The sequence below is a fragment of the Pomacea canaliculata genome, linkage group LG7 (assembly GCF_003073045.1).
Source record: "Pomacea canaliculata isolate SZHN2017 linkage group LG7, ASM307304v1, whole genome shotgun sequence".
NCBI classification, from domain to species: Eukaryota; Metazoa; Mollusca; class Gastropoda; order Architaenioglossa; family Ampullariidae; genus Pomacea; species Pomacea canaliculata.
This window is the reverse complement of record NC_037596.1, coordinates 13,600,091-13,615,647: the sequence shown is the minus strand read 5'-3', so window position 1 is coordinate 13,615,647 and position 15,557 is coordinate 13,600,091. Positions and strand designations below refer to the sequence as shown.

General features: G+C 38.6%; 1 protein-coding gene and 1 long non-coding RNA gene across 2 annotated transcripts; one reads left to right on the top strand and one right to left on the bottom strand.

Annotated features, from left to right (window-relative positions):
- Positions 1–4,177: 4,177 nt before the first annotated feature.
- Positions 4,178–6,064, bottom strand: LOC112569100. The gene is made up of 3 exons (XR_003100298.1): positions 5,628–6,064; positions 5,035–5,173; positions 4,178–4,585 (listed from the first exon to the last, which is right to left on the bottom strand). It is a non-coding gene; the product is annotated as an uncharacterized LOC112569100 (long non-coding RNA).
- Positions 6,065–8,788: 2,724 nt separating this feature from the next.
- Positions 8,789–9,850, top strand: LOC112568577. Its single transcript, XM_025245910.1, has one exon. The coding sequence runs from the start codon at positions 8,789–8,791 to the stop codon at positions 9,848–9,850; it is 1,062 nt and encodes a 353-aa protein (XP_025101695.1).
- The last annotated feature ends 5,707 nt before the right edge of the window (positions 9,851–15,557 follow it).

The following is a 15,557-nucleotide window of genomic DNA, read 5'->3' as shown; positions in this document are numbered from 1 at the left end:
AGAAGGAAGTGAGGGAAGCCGGCGAAGGGCGCAGGCTAGTATGGGGACAATTTATGGGCGTATGTAGACAGAGAAATGGACAAATGGAGGAAAGACAAAAAAGAGGAGGATAGAGCCGAGCGCGAACGCGAGAAAGAGAGAGAATTTCAGAGAGAAATGCGCTGACTAGGCACAGGAACAAGCGAGGTCAGGTTAAGCGATAGTGAGTCAGACGGGGAAGGTAACTCCAGTAGGTCCAGAGGCCGGGGGTGGGGCTACAGGCTTAACATCACTCCCTTTGATGAGAAAAAGGGCGATATAGAGGATTATATCGACTTGTTTGAAAGGTTAGCAAAAGCAAACCACCTCCCTGAGAGGGATTGGGCTCTCCAACTTACAGCCCTACTGCAAGGTTCGGCCAAAGAGGTGTGCAGGGGTTTGTCAGATGAGGAAGCCCAGGACTTCCCCACCCTTAAGGTCAGGGGTACACTCTAAATATTCAACTCAATATTTTAAATACCTATAAGGGTTTTTAAATATAGAGTAACAAAATAAAATTAAAATAGCACTTTAGAACTGTCTTTTGAGTACCTAGAGTGAAAATTGTGACTTTGATCGACGCTTTTGTTTCAAAACGTACAAGTATTTTAAAAGCTACTTGACACAATACCATAAGTCATATACCAAATCTTTTGGGTTCATTGTAAACTAGAGGCACTGATATAAATGATGATGAAGCATCATTTTGATATCTCAAGATTTCTAGGAGATATAAGAAATCAAACATGGTACCCCCCACTCAAGGTGAATGAGGCAATTAAAAATTTTGAAAAGTGTTAATTTCATCACAAGCAATGTTTCAATCATAATCTTTTTCCATCATCATATAGCTTATCCATTTATAAACACTACTGCAAAATTTGAGTGCTGTAGCACAAGCCTATCTTGAGAAAGTGCTTTTATAGTTAACAACTGGTTGTCAAAAAAAGGCAAACAGAGAAATTCATGTTTAAAGATTTAAAATAAATATATCTTGCATCAAATCATTTTTGAAAAACATATTTAAGTGTTTATATGCTACACTTGACATCCTATTTTATAATTAAAGTCTATTCTAGCATGCAAGGACTATAAATTTCACGCTAACAGCTTTTGGAAACCATTAGCTTATGTTCTTTTCTTTGTTTTCAGTGTCTATGTTGGAAAATAATGCCTTATGATTTGCTTGCCTACATTAGATTAAACACTGTTTTACTTACATTCCATGCAAACTCATTTATTTTAATTGTCTGTTATTCATCGTCACATTATTGATAAGAAGTAGACATTTTTGATCCCCACATAACCTAATTTATTGAAAATTCCACCAGATACTGACGCATCTGTTTAGTTTTCATTTCTAAGTAGTAATAGGGAACAAATATTTATAGAAAACAAATGATTATCGGAAAACTTGTATAATTTGTTCTGTCACTAAAACAGGATGAGGAAAAAGATCCAGAAATATTTAATATAATCGTAAAATAAGTGTACTTATTGCGTGAAAAAAAGGGGGGGGGGGGAGGAGAGAGAGAGGAATGAACGAAAGCATTTATGGATTCGCTAAATAAAATTGTCGGTATGTCGCAGTTCTCCGTTTCATTATTATAATAAAAACTTTGCAAAGCGTGAACTTGTAAACATACAGAAGATTTTTTTACTATCGGAATTTCGTTAAATCGTAAGGAACGGACGTTACTTGAACATCAACGTCATGTCCTTTCGGCACGTGGTATTTCCAAACGCTCGTTTTATTTCGCTGTGAAGTCGCTGCATTTCGCTTTTTACAGCTTCTGAGAATATTTCTCACACCAAGATTTATTCTTTTCACTCATAAATTAGACGATATTCAGTGACCTATGCATCGAACGAAACAGAGTTGGAATGAATCAACAAATGTCAGCCCTTTTGGAGATGACGGAAGTGCTTATTGTTAGGGTTACGAACCAATCGGATCACGTTTGAATGTTTTCACCGGAAACCACGATATAAGCCAATGGCAGTTGACGATACGAAAAAGGGTGACCTGGTTTGGTTAAAAATAGCTTGAAAGCTATTAGTAGCATTGGCCTTTGACTTGAATAGTGAGCTAGGGGAGAGAATGCCGGTTCAAACGGTATACAACATGTCGGCCTTTGTTGCATGCGTAACCAAGGCTCAAACAAGAGCCATTTTCGGTATCAGCACGAGGCTTGGAGATAAAATTAGTTAGGTCAGGTGTGATAAATGATTTTATTTAGCATCAAAGCATACATTTTTCAACAAAAACACCCCGGAATCTGTTTTATTATATGTTAAAGTATGCAAATACGGTGTTATCTTGAATTTGACCGAGACACCCCAAAACCGCTATTTTCTTGAGGCGCCCCTGACCTTAAGAAAGTGTTATACAAACGCTATGAGCTAACAGCCCGTTCTTACCGCGATAAGTTCAGGAAATCGAAATCCCTCTACATTTCATCACACTGTAAAGGAATGGTGTCAAATGATATTGGGCTAGAAGTGATGATGGTGCAAATTATTTTGTGGTTGTTGCAATAGTGATAAGTTCGATACGAATATTCATTAGACAATAAGCATTTCTCGTATCCTTACTATTCCTGGTCATGTGTTGGCGAGTGAGTTCTTACTTCTGCGGTCTGGTAGCAGATACGCTGTACCAGTATCTCGAACGAACCTGTGAGGAGAAAAAAAAAAGGATCTATAGGAAAAAGTAAGACGACTGGAAGAGCATCACCAACAGCTTGGTGTATATGCCTAGTTGACACTAGCCGTGCCTGGTTTTTGTGGATATTGAAGCACTGAATTGTGGATATTGTCGCCAGCCAGGTGTTTCTGTCGAGTTAGCACCTGTGGTTCTGGGACACTAAACTGTATTGTTGACAGTCAGGTGTGTCAGACTAGGCAGCACCCACTGTTTGGAAGTTTCAAGCGTGGAAGGATATTCAAGGAAAGTTATTCTAGGAAGTTTAGATGTGTGTGTCTGTACGCTTGAACATCTCTGGACAACATCCGAGCCATAAGTTAAATTTTGTTATCCTTTTCGAGAAACATTTGATTAATAACAAGGAGGGTTTAATCACTCCTGACATTAATATATTTTGGACAAGGCTTGTTTATATATTGATGGTTATGTAAGAGTTATCACCCTTCCCATTTAATAAATACAAGCTCCAACATAATAGAGGAGAAAGACCATGTACAAATCTTTGTGATATGTTGTAAGAAAGAACACGCGAGGGACGGAGTGTGTTGACAGTGCCATGTGTGTATCCGCCCCCAAAAGTCTGCTACCATTAACATTATTATTAGATTGAGACCGCAGTACTCGGATAAGACACGGGCATAATAGTGCATAAAAGCCAATTAAATGAGAGAAACGCCAAACTTAGACACTTCTGTGCATAAAAGCCAGTTTTGACAAGGGGGGGGGGGAAACCCCCCATACATTGTTGACAGCTGATTTGTCTTGTTGCGTAGGAATGAGCTCAAACTCATGAGGAAAATGCACTCCACATAGCGATTTTCAAACATGTTCCAATCCTTAATTTGTATTGTCAAGAGAAGCGGGAAACTGTGATCATCCCTCAGGTTACAATTCCATCACAAGTTAACAATTAAATGAGAGAAACACCAAACTTAAACACTTCAGTGCAAAGCAAACTGCCACAGCTGAATGTTTCAAAAACATGAGAAGTCTGCTTTCACAAATTTTTTTTGGAAGTTCCCCTGGGGAGTAATTTACATCTGAGCAAGTCTGATGCTGAACTCAAGATGCAGATGGAAATTTAAAAGAGAGAGAGAAAAAAGAAAAACAAATCAACCCTGCACATTTTTAACTGTCACATTTTGCAATGTGAAGATACTCAAGAAACACTAACACAAAAAAGTTCAAGCTTATCTTAACTAATGTGTGTGGAAAAATCAATATTTTTTATGTGGAACACAAACCTTTAAGACTAAGAGCATGGAGGCAGCTGCTGTACTTCTTAAAAGGAATCGCAAAAACCAATAGTTCAATTTCCGCCACTGTTTTAAAAATACATATATGTAAAGAAAAAAATGACCAGACCTAATAGCTATAAATTGCAAATACACAAATTGTTACACTGCGTATTTTGTCACACACTTATTTCAAAACTATTTTACAAGAAAATTATAAAATGAAAAAGGTTTTTAATCTTTTCTTGGAGCCTAGGTCGTTGACATAGTCTAGATCCTGCAGTCTTGAGTATCAATGGCTAAAGGACTTGCACATGCCATTTTGCCCCATCATGAACTGTTTATATTGGCAATGCTGGTTAAAATTATACAAAATTATGCTAAAGACCTCATCATAGCAAATCAGCAAAAATGTTTCTTTCAGCTTTGCCTTCTGTAAAAGAAGTCCTTTGAGTTGGAAGATAAAGCAAATACATTGTCAGTAAGTACCTGTAACCACCATTATCTTCACTGTGAGCGATTATCTTCACCTTGATGCTTGGCACAAAGCAGACTGTTATAATATGGCATACCTTTTCTGGTTTCAGCCCAAGACCTTGCTGGCAGTGACATCATTTGGCAACATCTGTAAGACAACAAACAAACTATAACCACCATATACAAAATGAATGTTAAATAATACAGTGATCCCTCACCTGTTGCAGGAGTTACGTTCCAGACACCGCCCACGAAGTAGAGGTGCTATATTTATAAATGTTTCAGGTTTATAAACCCTTCCAACTCTCTTATTATTAATCTCACATTGGCAAACTTGCACAAGCGGTAGTGGCTACAATCCTTAAATTCCATTGTGTACAATATAATATTTATCTGCTGATGAAATACCTGTACATAATGTATTTTATTTTGATGTCTAAAAGTAACATTATTTAAGTACATAATACCTATATGCCACAAAATCCTGTGATATAGAATAAGATGTATTTGGAAAAAACCAATACATCAAGGCACGGTAATTAAAGCCAGTCCTGATATTAACAATTTGCTAATAAAATGTATTTTAAAAATACATACTGTGCAACCTGAATTGGTGTGCTGCATTATACAGCTTCTTGTAACTCATAGTGGGATCAAAGGCGGGCGTCATAAGATACCTTCTTTTAAGTCCTGTTTTGCTAGACTTCATCCATGCATAATGAATACCAATGCAGACCTGTTGAAATATACAGCAATTCATAATAATATTTTCCCCCATCTATCTTAGCCTCCGAATATTGGAATATTTGTCTTTGTAAAGGCACTGCTTGACTTCTGAAAGTGACTTTAACACAGCTTATAAAAGCAAATGTTGAGTGAATATCTTCAAAATTCTAAAACAAAACTTTTCAATAATTATGGTCAAGTGTATCTGAAGTGACGCTAAACATCAAAAGTATGACTTTTTCTTCTTTTAACGACACAAAGAGAATGTGGGGTAGGGGGCATGATAGAAAAACGCAAATTAAGGTGTAGACTGGAAAATTATAGTCAAACTGTCTAAGGCACTACGTGCTGTTACTGCAAACACGTGCAACTAAGACTAATTATAGAACGTTTTCTTACCAGACACTTAACGGGACAATGATATATATAGCGACGAAGTGTTTTAACTTTTAATTAAAGTTTACCTGAGCATCAATCGAGTAATAGTTCTTGCTGCAGACGACTCTAGGCTCTTCGGAAATTTAATTCGTATGCATGTCTTCAGAATGACGCTCAATCCCAGATATGCAATTTGAAGGCGACTCTTATTTTATCACCCATTATTTCCAGAAAATCCTGCTGACATAATCGGAATGTTTGATACAGTTGTTCGTTGTCCAAAGCATCGAATGGGTTTGTCTAGTTCCGAAATATTCTGCAAAAATCGTTCTTTTGCATTAAGGACCATGAAGACCACAGCAGCCATGTTAAACAAGCGTCCCGCGTGTCGTGCTCAACAGGTTGAAAGTAATCTCGTGATTTCGGCCGCAGCTCTCCGCTTTTCTGTTTTGTTTGCTGATCACTTTTAGGCTTGCAGTGCTCCACTCATGCAGGACTAGAATCTATAATGTCCACACAACCCCACCCGATCTTTCCACATGCATATGGCGTCTTGTTTGATACAACGTGACGCTGAAAGAATCCCAGAAGGCCTTGCAGGGGCGGGAACAGCCCTTGACCCGACCAATGGCCATCGCCCGTACTTCCACGCGCTGAATTCGTATTTGAAAATCGTTGACCCACTTCTTGGCCTAGTTGAAATCCTATAAATGTCAGACGCGCGATAAAAAGCGAAATCCCTATTAAGGAGAGAACAAAATAGTAGTGTATTTTATGAAAACTAGAACCACAGACGAATATTATTCAATATCATTGTAGATCTCCAAAACGAACTGAAAATGCATATTTACGGACATTTATAAGACTTTATCCCATTAGGCAATTTTTTGTTTCCCCGAGCTTTTTGAAGCATAAATAATAAGGAACTACTTCTCATCATTTAAAAACCGTTTCCGTACGAAAACCACATTCAAAAGGTTGTTTAATACAATGACTTCGACATACTGTTGTTAACCTTAACCTATGGCTGTCTTCACGACCTTGCGCCTGCCTATCTGCAAGAACTCATTCGCTGTTACCAACCCCAGCGGAACCTTCGTTCAGCAGCACACTTCAGACTTGAACGACCGAGTGTTCAGTCAGGGAATGCTAATAAGAAGACTGCGGGTTTCAGATCCTTCTCCAATGTAGCCCCGCTTTTGTGGAACTCGCTTCCCCTCTCGACCAAGGAGTCTGATAGTATTGGATCTTTCAAGAAAAATCTGAAGACTCACTTGTTTAAACTTTTTTGAAGTTTTCATTTGACCTGCAGTTTGGTGGCTGCTGGGATCACCGCGCATTGAGCGCATCTTTGTGATGCGGATACTGGCGCGCTATAAAACTACATCATCATCATCATCATACTGGCGACAGCAACAGCCACACACATATGGCAGCCACAATGATGCAGACCTTCATATTTCCCTTCTTGCTTCTAACACAACTACATGTATATAGATTTGAAAGTTTTCTGAGAATTCTCGATGAAGCACAAAGTGTATTAATTTTATGGACTGATGTCTGTATGCCGAGACTCACTCTCGGCCTCTTGCGAAGCGATACGCGGTCAGCTTCCCGTATGGAGCCTCGTTCTAAAAAAATCGTCTGCAAGCTGTCCAGGGATATTAGTTCGTGGTGTGAGCAATGGGACTGCGTCCCTGTTTCCTGTCCAGTAAACTGATGAGTACTGACATCACAAAAGGACAACTTGCCTTGAGGTCAATACAGTTCACTGAAATACTTGCTACAACAAACACTGTGGCCACATTTAACAGCCATTGTCTTTAACCTCAGTTATTCTGAGTGTAAAAAGGAGAATCCACTAAATTATGTTTGAAAAAAAATCCAAGCGAACTGGTTTTTAAAAATCTTTGCACATGAAAAAAATATTAACTTATAACTTCATTTTACAACGCAAAAATGCTTTAATTTATATAATATAGAGAATAAAAACTGGTCAAAATAATTCTGGCAAAATTAAACCATAAAAACTATTTGCTCTCACAATCATATATAATATATGGATTTTACAGGAGTTTTCAAAGGCTGCATGGGGAGGGCAAAAACAGAGAGGAAAAAAACAATATTCGATAACGAATATTTGTCTTTACTTATCATACCTAACTCTTCTTCGCATGTCTGTGCGTTTCTAGGAGGTTGGGGGGTGGGAAAGTGGAACAGTTTTTGTTCATTCTACATTGATTCTCACAGACACGCGCTGACATTGTTTGGTATCACAACCTTTTAAATCCTCTCTAAACCTTCTGTCTCTGACTTCCTGCTCCACTAGAAAGAAGACACGATTCTCCCCTGAGGGAGGGGCACACAGATGTGTCTACCCGAAATCAGCAAATCTACAGGTTATTAGTGAAATTACTCCTAGATATTGAAGTAAAGTTCAAATAACTCACTTTACAACATTTAATCTTTGTATATTATACCTAGTTTGTTCTTCAGATATACTGTGCATTTGTTTTGCAGTGTAGTGCATTGTTATTAATTAAATAATTTGTGCTAAACATTTTTGGACATTGTACTCACCATTGTTACAAATCCACATTAATGACTAGTGGGGTAAGCGTTGATACACTCGAAGGAGTTGTGTTAAACTATCTTCTGTCTGGACTCGAACCACAAGACAGGTTTACACGAGGCTGGTCAAACCTCTCTTCTGTCCTTTTGCTCAATTCTCAATTTAATTAACTCTTAATCATCAAAATAACATGACAATAATGGACGTTTATTAATCACTACATTTTTTCACATGAAGTGTAAATACAAACGTTACATAGGTACATCCTGTGCACCTGTAAAAGATCGACCTCTGTGTTTTAACAGCTCGTGCAAGTATTGAGCTACAAATTCTTGCAAGACTGAGGACAATGAAATGCGGAGAAATAAAAATTTGTCATAACTTTTTCCGATATAATTCCGTACGTTTCAGTGTATCCCCGCAATGGGTGGGGTAGCGGAACAAAATCGATCGAATTTTCTGGGATGAGCCCGACTTTATTTAATTTTCCAGCGAACAAATTGAGCATCAACCATAGGTGCAGGCAATTACTCTGAATGTGTATGACCCGTCACCTCCCAACTTATTTCGGGGATAATTTTAGTTCCATTTTGAATGTGATGTTATTTTGGAGTCCCCGGAACACACAAAAAGTTTTCCTGCAAATTCTCTTGGTTGCAGAAAATATTACCGACCATGTACAACACCACTTCTGACAGCTCCAACTTTTCTCTATGGAACAGCGCTCACGACATCAAGTCTTTCAACGAGTACATAGTGACGATGTTGGTCTTACATTGTGTCGTCAAGCCTGTCGTTGTTGTCGTCGGCGTGCCATCCAACATCATCAGCTGTGTGGTGTTCTGGCGCCAGGGACTTGGGGACCGCATGAACGTGTGTCTCTTGGCGCTGTCACTGGTGGACCTGTGTCTCCTGCTGGTGTCTGTGGTATTCACTGTTGGTTATTATTTAGAACAAATTGATTCTGTCAATTATTCGGGTCTCTACGCTTTTCTTTTAGCATTCCTGTATGGAGTAAACCAGGGATTTCGAAGTGCATCCGGTTGCATCACTATGGTGATAGCCGTCGAGCGGTGTCTATGCGTTCAGTTCCCTTTGAAGGCGGCTAATTTGCTCAGTAGTTATATCATGATAGTGATCATGGTTTGCATTGTTTGTTTTACACAGCTGGGCTTTTTCACTGCACCTGCAGCATCTGTAATGGTTGAAGTGACCAATGGCTCTTCAAAGTTTGTTACTACCTTGTCTGAGTTTTATATTAACAATCAAGTACTATGTGATATATTAGAAGGCATCGTGATGATGAGTGTGTTACCTCTAACAACATTTCTAGTCACGTGTCTGTCGACCTGTCTGACCGTGGTCAAGCTGAGAGCCGCTATGACGTGGCGAGGTCAGGTAAGCAGCAGTAGCAGCGATAAAGGTCAAGGCCAGCAAATGGCACTGACCAAGATGCTTGTAGTAGTGTCCTGTGTCTACATCCTCACCACCATACCATGGGTCATCTTTTACATGGCGGTATTGATGGTAGAAGATTTCTCATCGCAGGGTCAGTACAATAATGTTTACTGGACATCAGCAGTGATAGCCAATCACCTGGCTTACATCAACAGCTCGATAAGTTTTTATATCTACCTCAGAAGGTCAACTCGCTTTAGAAGAGATGTTTATACTTTATTCCGCTGTTCATCCATAAATCGAGATAATAAAGCATTAAATTGTTCTCAGAAACAATAATGTTCCAATTTAAATGATTATGAGCAGAAGAGTTTCGTGAACACTCTTCCCTTAAGCTACACTGTTTCTGTTTAGTTCTAATTTACAGAATAAATAAGAGGAAAAAAAATAAAAGATAGAGACTTTTCGTGAGCAAAATGTCAAAGAAGCTATTTACGAAAAATAAAACTGCTGCAAAAAAGTTGTAGGAAATAAAAGTCAATCTCTTTTACAGACAAATTTTGCATTATCCTCGACATAGCTAGAAATTTCTTAAACAGCCTCGGGAGTTACTTCTTCCTGTTTCTCTATGCTATGATAATAATCTTTGTCATTATTGAAGCTAGTCATTATCAGACGAGCAGATCACCCCCCCCCCAAGGGGTTAAGGACGCAGGGAATGATACAAGTTTGTAAAGGTGGAGGTATTCTTGACAATGTACTATCTGTGCTCCACTCGTTTACGAATCACATTTATTTTATTAAAATCTGTATTCTACGTTTCTTTGAGCAATGCAAATACTTCTACATGTTTTTAAGATTTATTGTTGGAAGAGGCCTTGAAAAACAGATGGATCTGATTTTTCCCATTGAACACCCTCTAAAAACGCTTTAGTGTGGAGGACGAAAGCCCAAACCAATAAATATACCGATTCGAAAGTTATTGTTAATGAGGCAAGATATATGTTGTTGGTGATTAAACGGAAACTAAAGGTGATGTGCAATTTACTACCTCCGTTATGGATTTATATAAAATCATGCTGAATGCCAACATAACAGCATTGCAATGAGTTTTGTTGTGCCAGTACTATGACACTGGAGTTATCTAGAGAGAACAGTTTCGTAGTCTAATTATTTCCCTTTTCTCCATAAAACCAATGTGTTCAGCAAACTTTTTGCAATGTTTCATCGCTTGTGAGTCGAGAATATTCTCGCCCTTGCTCTCAATGACAAGTACTTGTTTTCCATTGTCATCACTAGATGTCGCGACATGAACTGAATCCCAGGCGCGAATAAATAAATGTCTTCAGTTCAGGAAATACACGCCTTTCTAGATGTTATCCTCCCTTCCTTTGTTGAGATAACGTCCAGGTGATAATATGACAAGACAGTGAGAGGAGTCATGGTTTGTTAGTCCTACATAAATGATCTCTCACTATATCTAGGATTATATGGCTGGCTTAGTTTCAGCAAGTCTTGCTTTGAACCGACTTATTCTTTATCTTTATCTAACAGCTCATCAGAGTTGAGGCGGTTTCGAATCTCCTTTAGGGTAACTTTACTTGATGTAGACTTATGGTCCAGTTGCCTTGGGAAGAAGGCTACTTTCGCATTAAAAGAAGTAAATGTATGCTTTTTATACCTTATTTTATTTATATTTTCTATACGATAAGAGAGGCTTAAAGGGTAACTCGTCCAAGACCAGGTAGGCAGTTTTACACTGGTTGTGCCCCCTGTCGTCTATACCATCGGTGGGCAGAGTCCTCGGTGTGACGACCAAGCAGCGACTGACCCTTACAGGTCTCAACAACACCTCACGATGGCGGTTTCTTCTATAACCCACGTTACCCTCACAGTGACCTCATGCTGACGTCTCCTTGACCCCACATTGTCTTCATTGTTTGCTGGTCCGTCTATAAACAGAAAAAAACTAGCCTTATAAACATCTAGCTCTAAAATCATCTACCTGCAACTTTAAATACTGAGGTCATTCAGTGATAACTACTGACTGGGTAAAACCAAATAAAGGTAGGACATTTTAGAAAACGGTTAAAGGCCAGTTTCTGTGACGTCACTAGTGTACACCACGAGGCATATCCACATGAATGTGTGCCTTGAATCTTTCGCATTCCAGTTTGGTTACGGGGAGAATATGAACTTAAAACAGTCAAAGAATTCAAAGAAAGAAACTTTGCATTAGAAAGCTAAAGTTAAAATGTTAAATTCTCAGTGGGAACTATTGGTCTCCAAACACTCATCAAGAAACAAAGCAAGGTATCAAGCAGCATTATGCCTAAAATGTTAAGCTGACAAACAGCACTAAAAATGCAATTTCGTAGACTTGAACAAGTCTGAAGGCCTTTTTGCTACGTAAATAAGTTAAACATTAACTGGAGTAGTTTAGTATATAAGAAGGTTTGAGTAACTGAGTAATTGAGACAGTTCACAAAGAAGGTACCTGTCCCGTCCAACCAAATGCCACTTCCCCCCCACCAAACATCAGCAGATGTTTATCAATGTTGTATCTTCCTCAATCTGAATCTCAATTCAGCAAAGTTTAATAGAAAACAATCTGACAGACAAAGAAACTTTAAACTTTCTTGAATCATCCTTCAAAGAAAACATTCTTTGACACTTTCAGCATGACTGTGCCTGGGTGGCTGTGGTTCCTGTTCGCTGGTTCCTTTTTGTTTGGGGGGGAGGATGGGTATGAGCAGTGACTGTGTCCAGTTCATTGACCCTTCTTTGTGTCTCCATACTGTTGTCAAGGCCAGGTGACTTTCCTCCTTCTGTCTTCATACTGTTGTTTCCACCTCACTAACTTTAGAACCTCAAGTATACTGTTGTATGTCCCTGTACTACAGGTAAGGCTTGTGATAACTGAGATGCATGTCATTGTATTCTAGTATTTGATTACTCCAAGGTTGAAAGGAAAAGATTAATATCTGATTTTAAATATTATAATGTAATTAATTATAATAAACTCATCTGATCGAACAAAAATCATGGACTGAGGAACTAATCCCATTCATATAATTACAGTGATACCTCGGTTCTCGAACATAATTCGTTCCGGGAGGACGGTCGAGAACCAAATTGTTCGAGAACCGAAGCAATGAAACCCAAAGGAAATAATGGAAACTGGATTAATTCGTTCCAAGCCCCAGAAAATGCCTATTTACTGGCCTAATTTGTATATAATATGTAGAAAAACATGAGTCTCAACAAGAAATAAGAAATAAAAGTGTATTTATTAAAAAAAAAAATGTACTGTACAGTACAGTACAGTAAATTGTGTTTCATTTACTGTACCTGTACCAAACTTTATGGCAGGAGGGAATGAATGTGGAGGGAGGAGGGAAGAGGGAAGAGGGATGGTTATTGTTTTGAAGGGGAGTCCTCTTCAATAAAAACAGAGGGTAACTGCTCTTCGGGTGTTTCTGTTCTCTGTATCTTTTGCTGAGGAGAATCAGAATCTTGCTCTGCAGTTGCTTGTCTGATTTCTTTACGGAAGAATTTGTCAATTGTTTGCTGTTTTTTTCTCCTTTGCAAAATTTTGCAGAAAGTGGACATAACATTGTCATTAAAAATGTTAACTGCTCTATTTGCTACCACTTTATCAGGGTGATGTTGTTCAACAAAATTTGCGATTTCTGCCCATTTTGCACACATTTCATGACTCTCTCCACAAAAACGTGATTCTCTCTCTCTCTGCACTCACACTGATGACGCAAGCAAGGCGCGCTGGGCTGAATGAACGCCATTCGGCTCAACTCGGCTCATCTCGGACGTTCCGATGTTCGAGTTCCAAATATTTGTTCGGATTCCAAGACAAAATTTTCTCGAATTTCCTGGTCGAATACCGATTTGGTCGAAAGTCAAGGCGTTCGAGAACCGAGGTATCACTGTATTTGTGACAGTTTTGAGAAGTAAATACATTCACTGATTTAAACTGTGTTTATGTTGTACGAATATTAATATCATTGCCATCTCCTAACATTCGTCTGATTGAGCTTTCCTGTTGTTGTGCTAGATTTTGTTGTTGTTAAACAATGCTTACTTTATTTAACATTCATTCAAGCTCTAGACGAGGAGGTGATGTGGGCTGCTTTGTGAGTATTTTGTGAACTTTGAATGGAAGAATAAATAAATAAATCAAAATGAGTGTCAATGTTAACAGTCACAACAGACATACAAAGTACCGATATGCAACATATGCAACATCGATATTTTAACTACTTATGATGATACTTTGAACTTTCAAATTGTGGAAACACTTCTAAAAAATTGAAGTTACAAGCAAATGGAAAGAAAGCTTGTACTATTCCAGTACTTCCTGCACCTTGGTATATTTCTTTGACTTTCTCACTTATTTTCTGTGTCTGATTGTCTATAGAGAAGCTACTAACTCTAGTCAAGATTCACAATGTTGTGTGGTTCGAGCGTGTCGAAGTAGTAACAGTAGTCACACCTCGAAATTGTTTCCCCTACCCCAATAAAAATAAATAAATAATTAAGCAAACTCAACTCTTTCAGTTCAAACACTGTCTGAAATGTGGGCTGCTCTTACAACATTTGTTGACATCCATTGTAACATGCATACATTGTCAGTTGTATTAAATCCATCATTATTATCATCATCATCGTAGTTTGCAAGTTTGCACACCTGATATTTTACGATGTTGTAAAGGAGATGCTCTGCAGTGGGACAAAGAATGTGGGGGTTACATTATTTCTCTTTAAAAATTATGTCCTAACTTAAGTGATTTTTGTTTTTGCTTGACATCATCTTGAATCTCGTCTATTTATATGTGTGTTCATGCGGAAAACGTTGAAGGATTTTAGTAGAATGTTGTGTTTAATAAAAGAAATTACACGGGACTCTTTTTTTTGCTTCCACGAAGTCTCGTTCTCCGTCACGTGACCCTATGACGTGTGGTTTCCATAGTGAGAACCATGCCTCGAGAATGTGCTGCACCCGATTGCCACAAAAAGATGGAAAAAGATTCAAAATTTTCTTTTCATCTGTTTCCGATAGACAGAGTCTTACAAGTCTTACACACTGAGTGCGTCATACGAATAAACAAACGTCAAATATTCGCAATGACCACAAACACTTCCTGTGTGTGTGACGTCATAAGGAGACTGACGTCATAAGGAGACTGACGTCATAAGGAGACTCCTCTGCTTGACCATCTCGGGAAGATATCGCGATTACACGGCGGAAGGACACAAGGGTCGATTTCACTGGATTTTTTCAATTTTTATAAACATCGGCAACCGAAATAGTGCTAACAAGTGGTAATTAAGTGAGAAACGAATCCTTTATTTCTCCTGTATTGCTCTCGTGCTCTGTCGTTGTAACTAAATATATTTTTGAAACGTTTGACCGTCGCCACAGCCTTATCAAAAGCCTTGAGTATCTCTTTAACATTTGTCGGGTGGAGTGTATGGTGGTATATGTGCGCTTTTCTTCCGCTGGAATGCATGGGATTTATTTTATATCAGAGAGTCCGGGTTACATTAGAGCTTTATTTAGAATCTATTTCTTTTCCCTTCATCAACCTCCTTACACCTCTCACTCATCAGTGGCGTAGGAAGATGCTCGGCTTTGTGAGAGGAGGAGGTAGGGCAAACTTCATGCTGACAGTCAACGACATTCACATTCTTGCCTCTTTAGTATTTTTCTTGAGGGGGTGGTTGTCCCCATTGCCATGTCCCCTGTTTCTACGCAACTGCTCACACAGCATCTCACAAAAAGTGTAATTCACAAATCATACATGTCTCTCACTTTTATTGATTTGTTTACTGGATTTTTCAATGACATTGTTACTTTTCGACACAAGAGGAGAAGAGGATTGTCTTTAAAAACATTGAAAAGACCCCTCTCCTGTTTTGGAATACTTTGCATGCAGGCTAACTGTTGAATTTGACAAAACCAACAAGCCTTTCAGAGGCCTATGGTCAACAACCTGGAGAAGCTTCTCTGCGTTCTTTGGCGACCGGG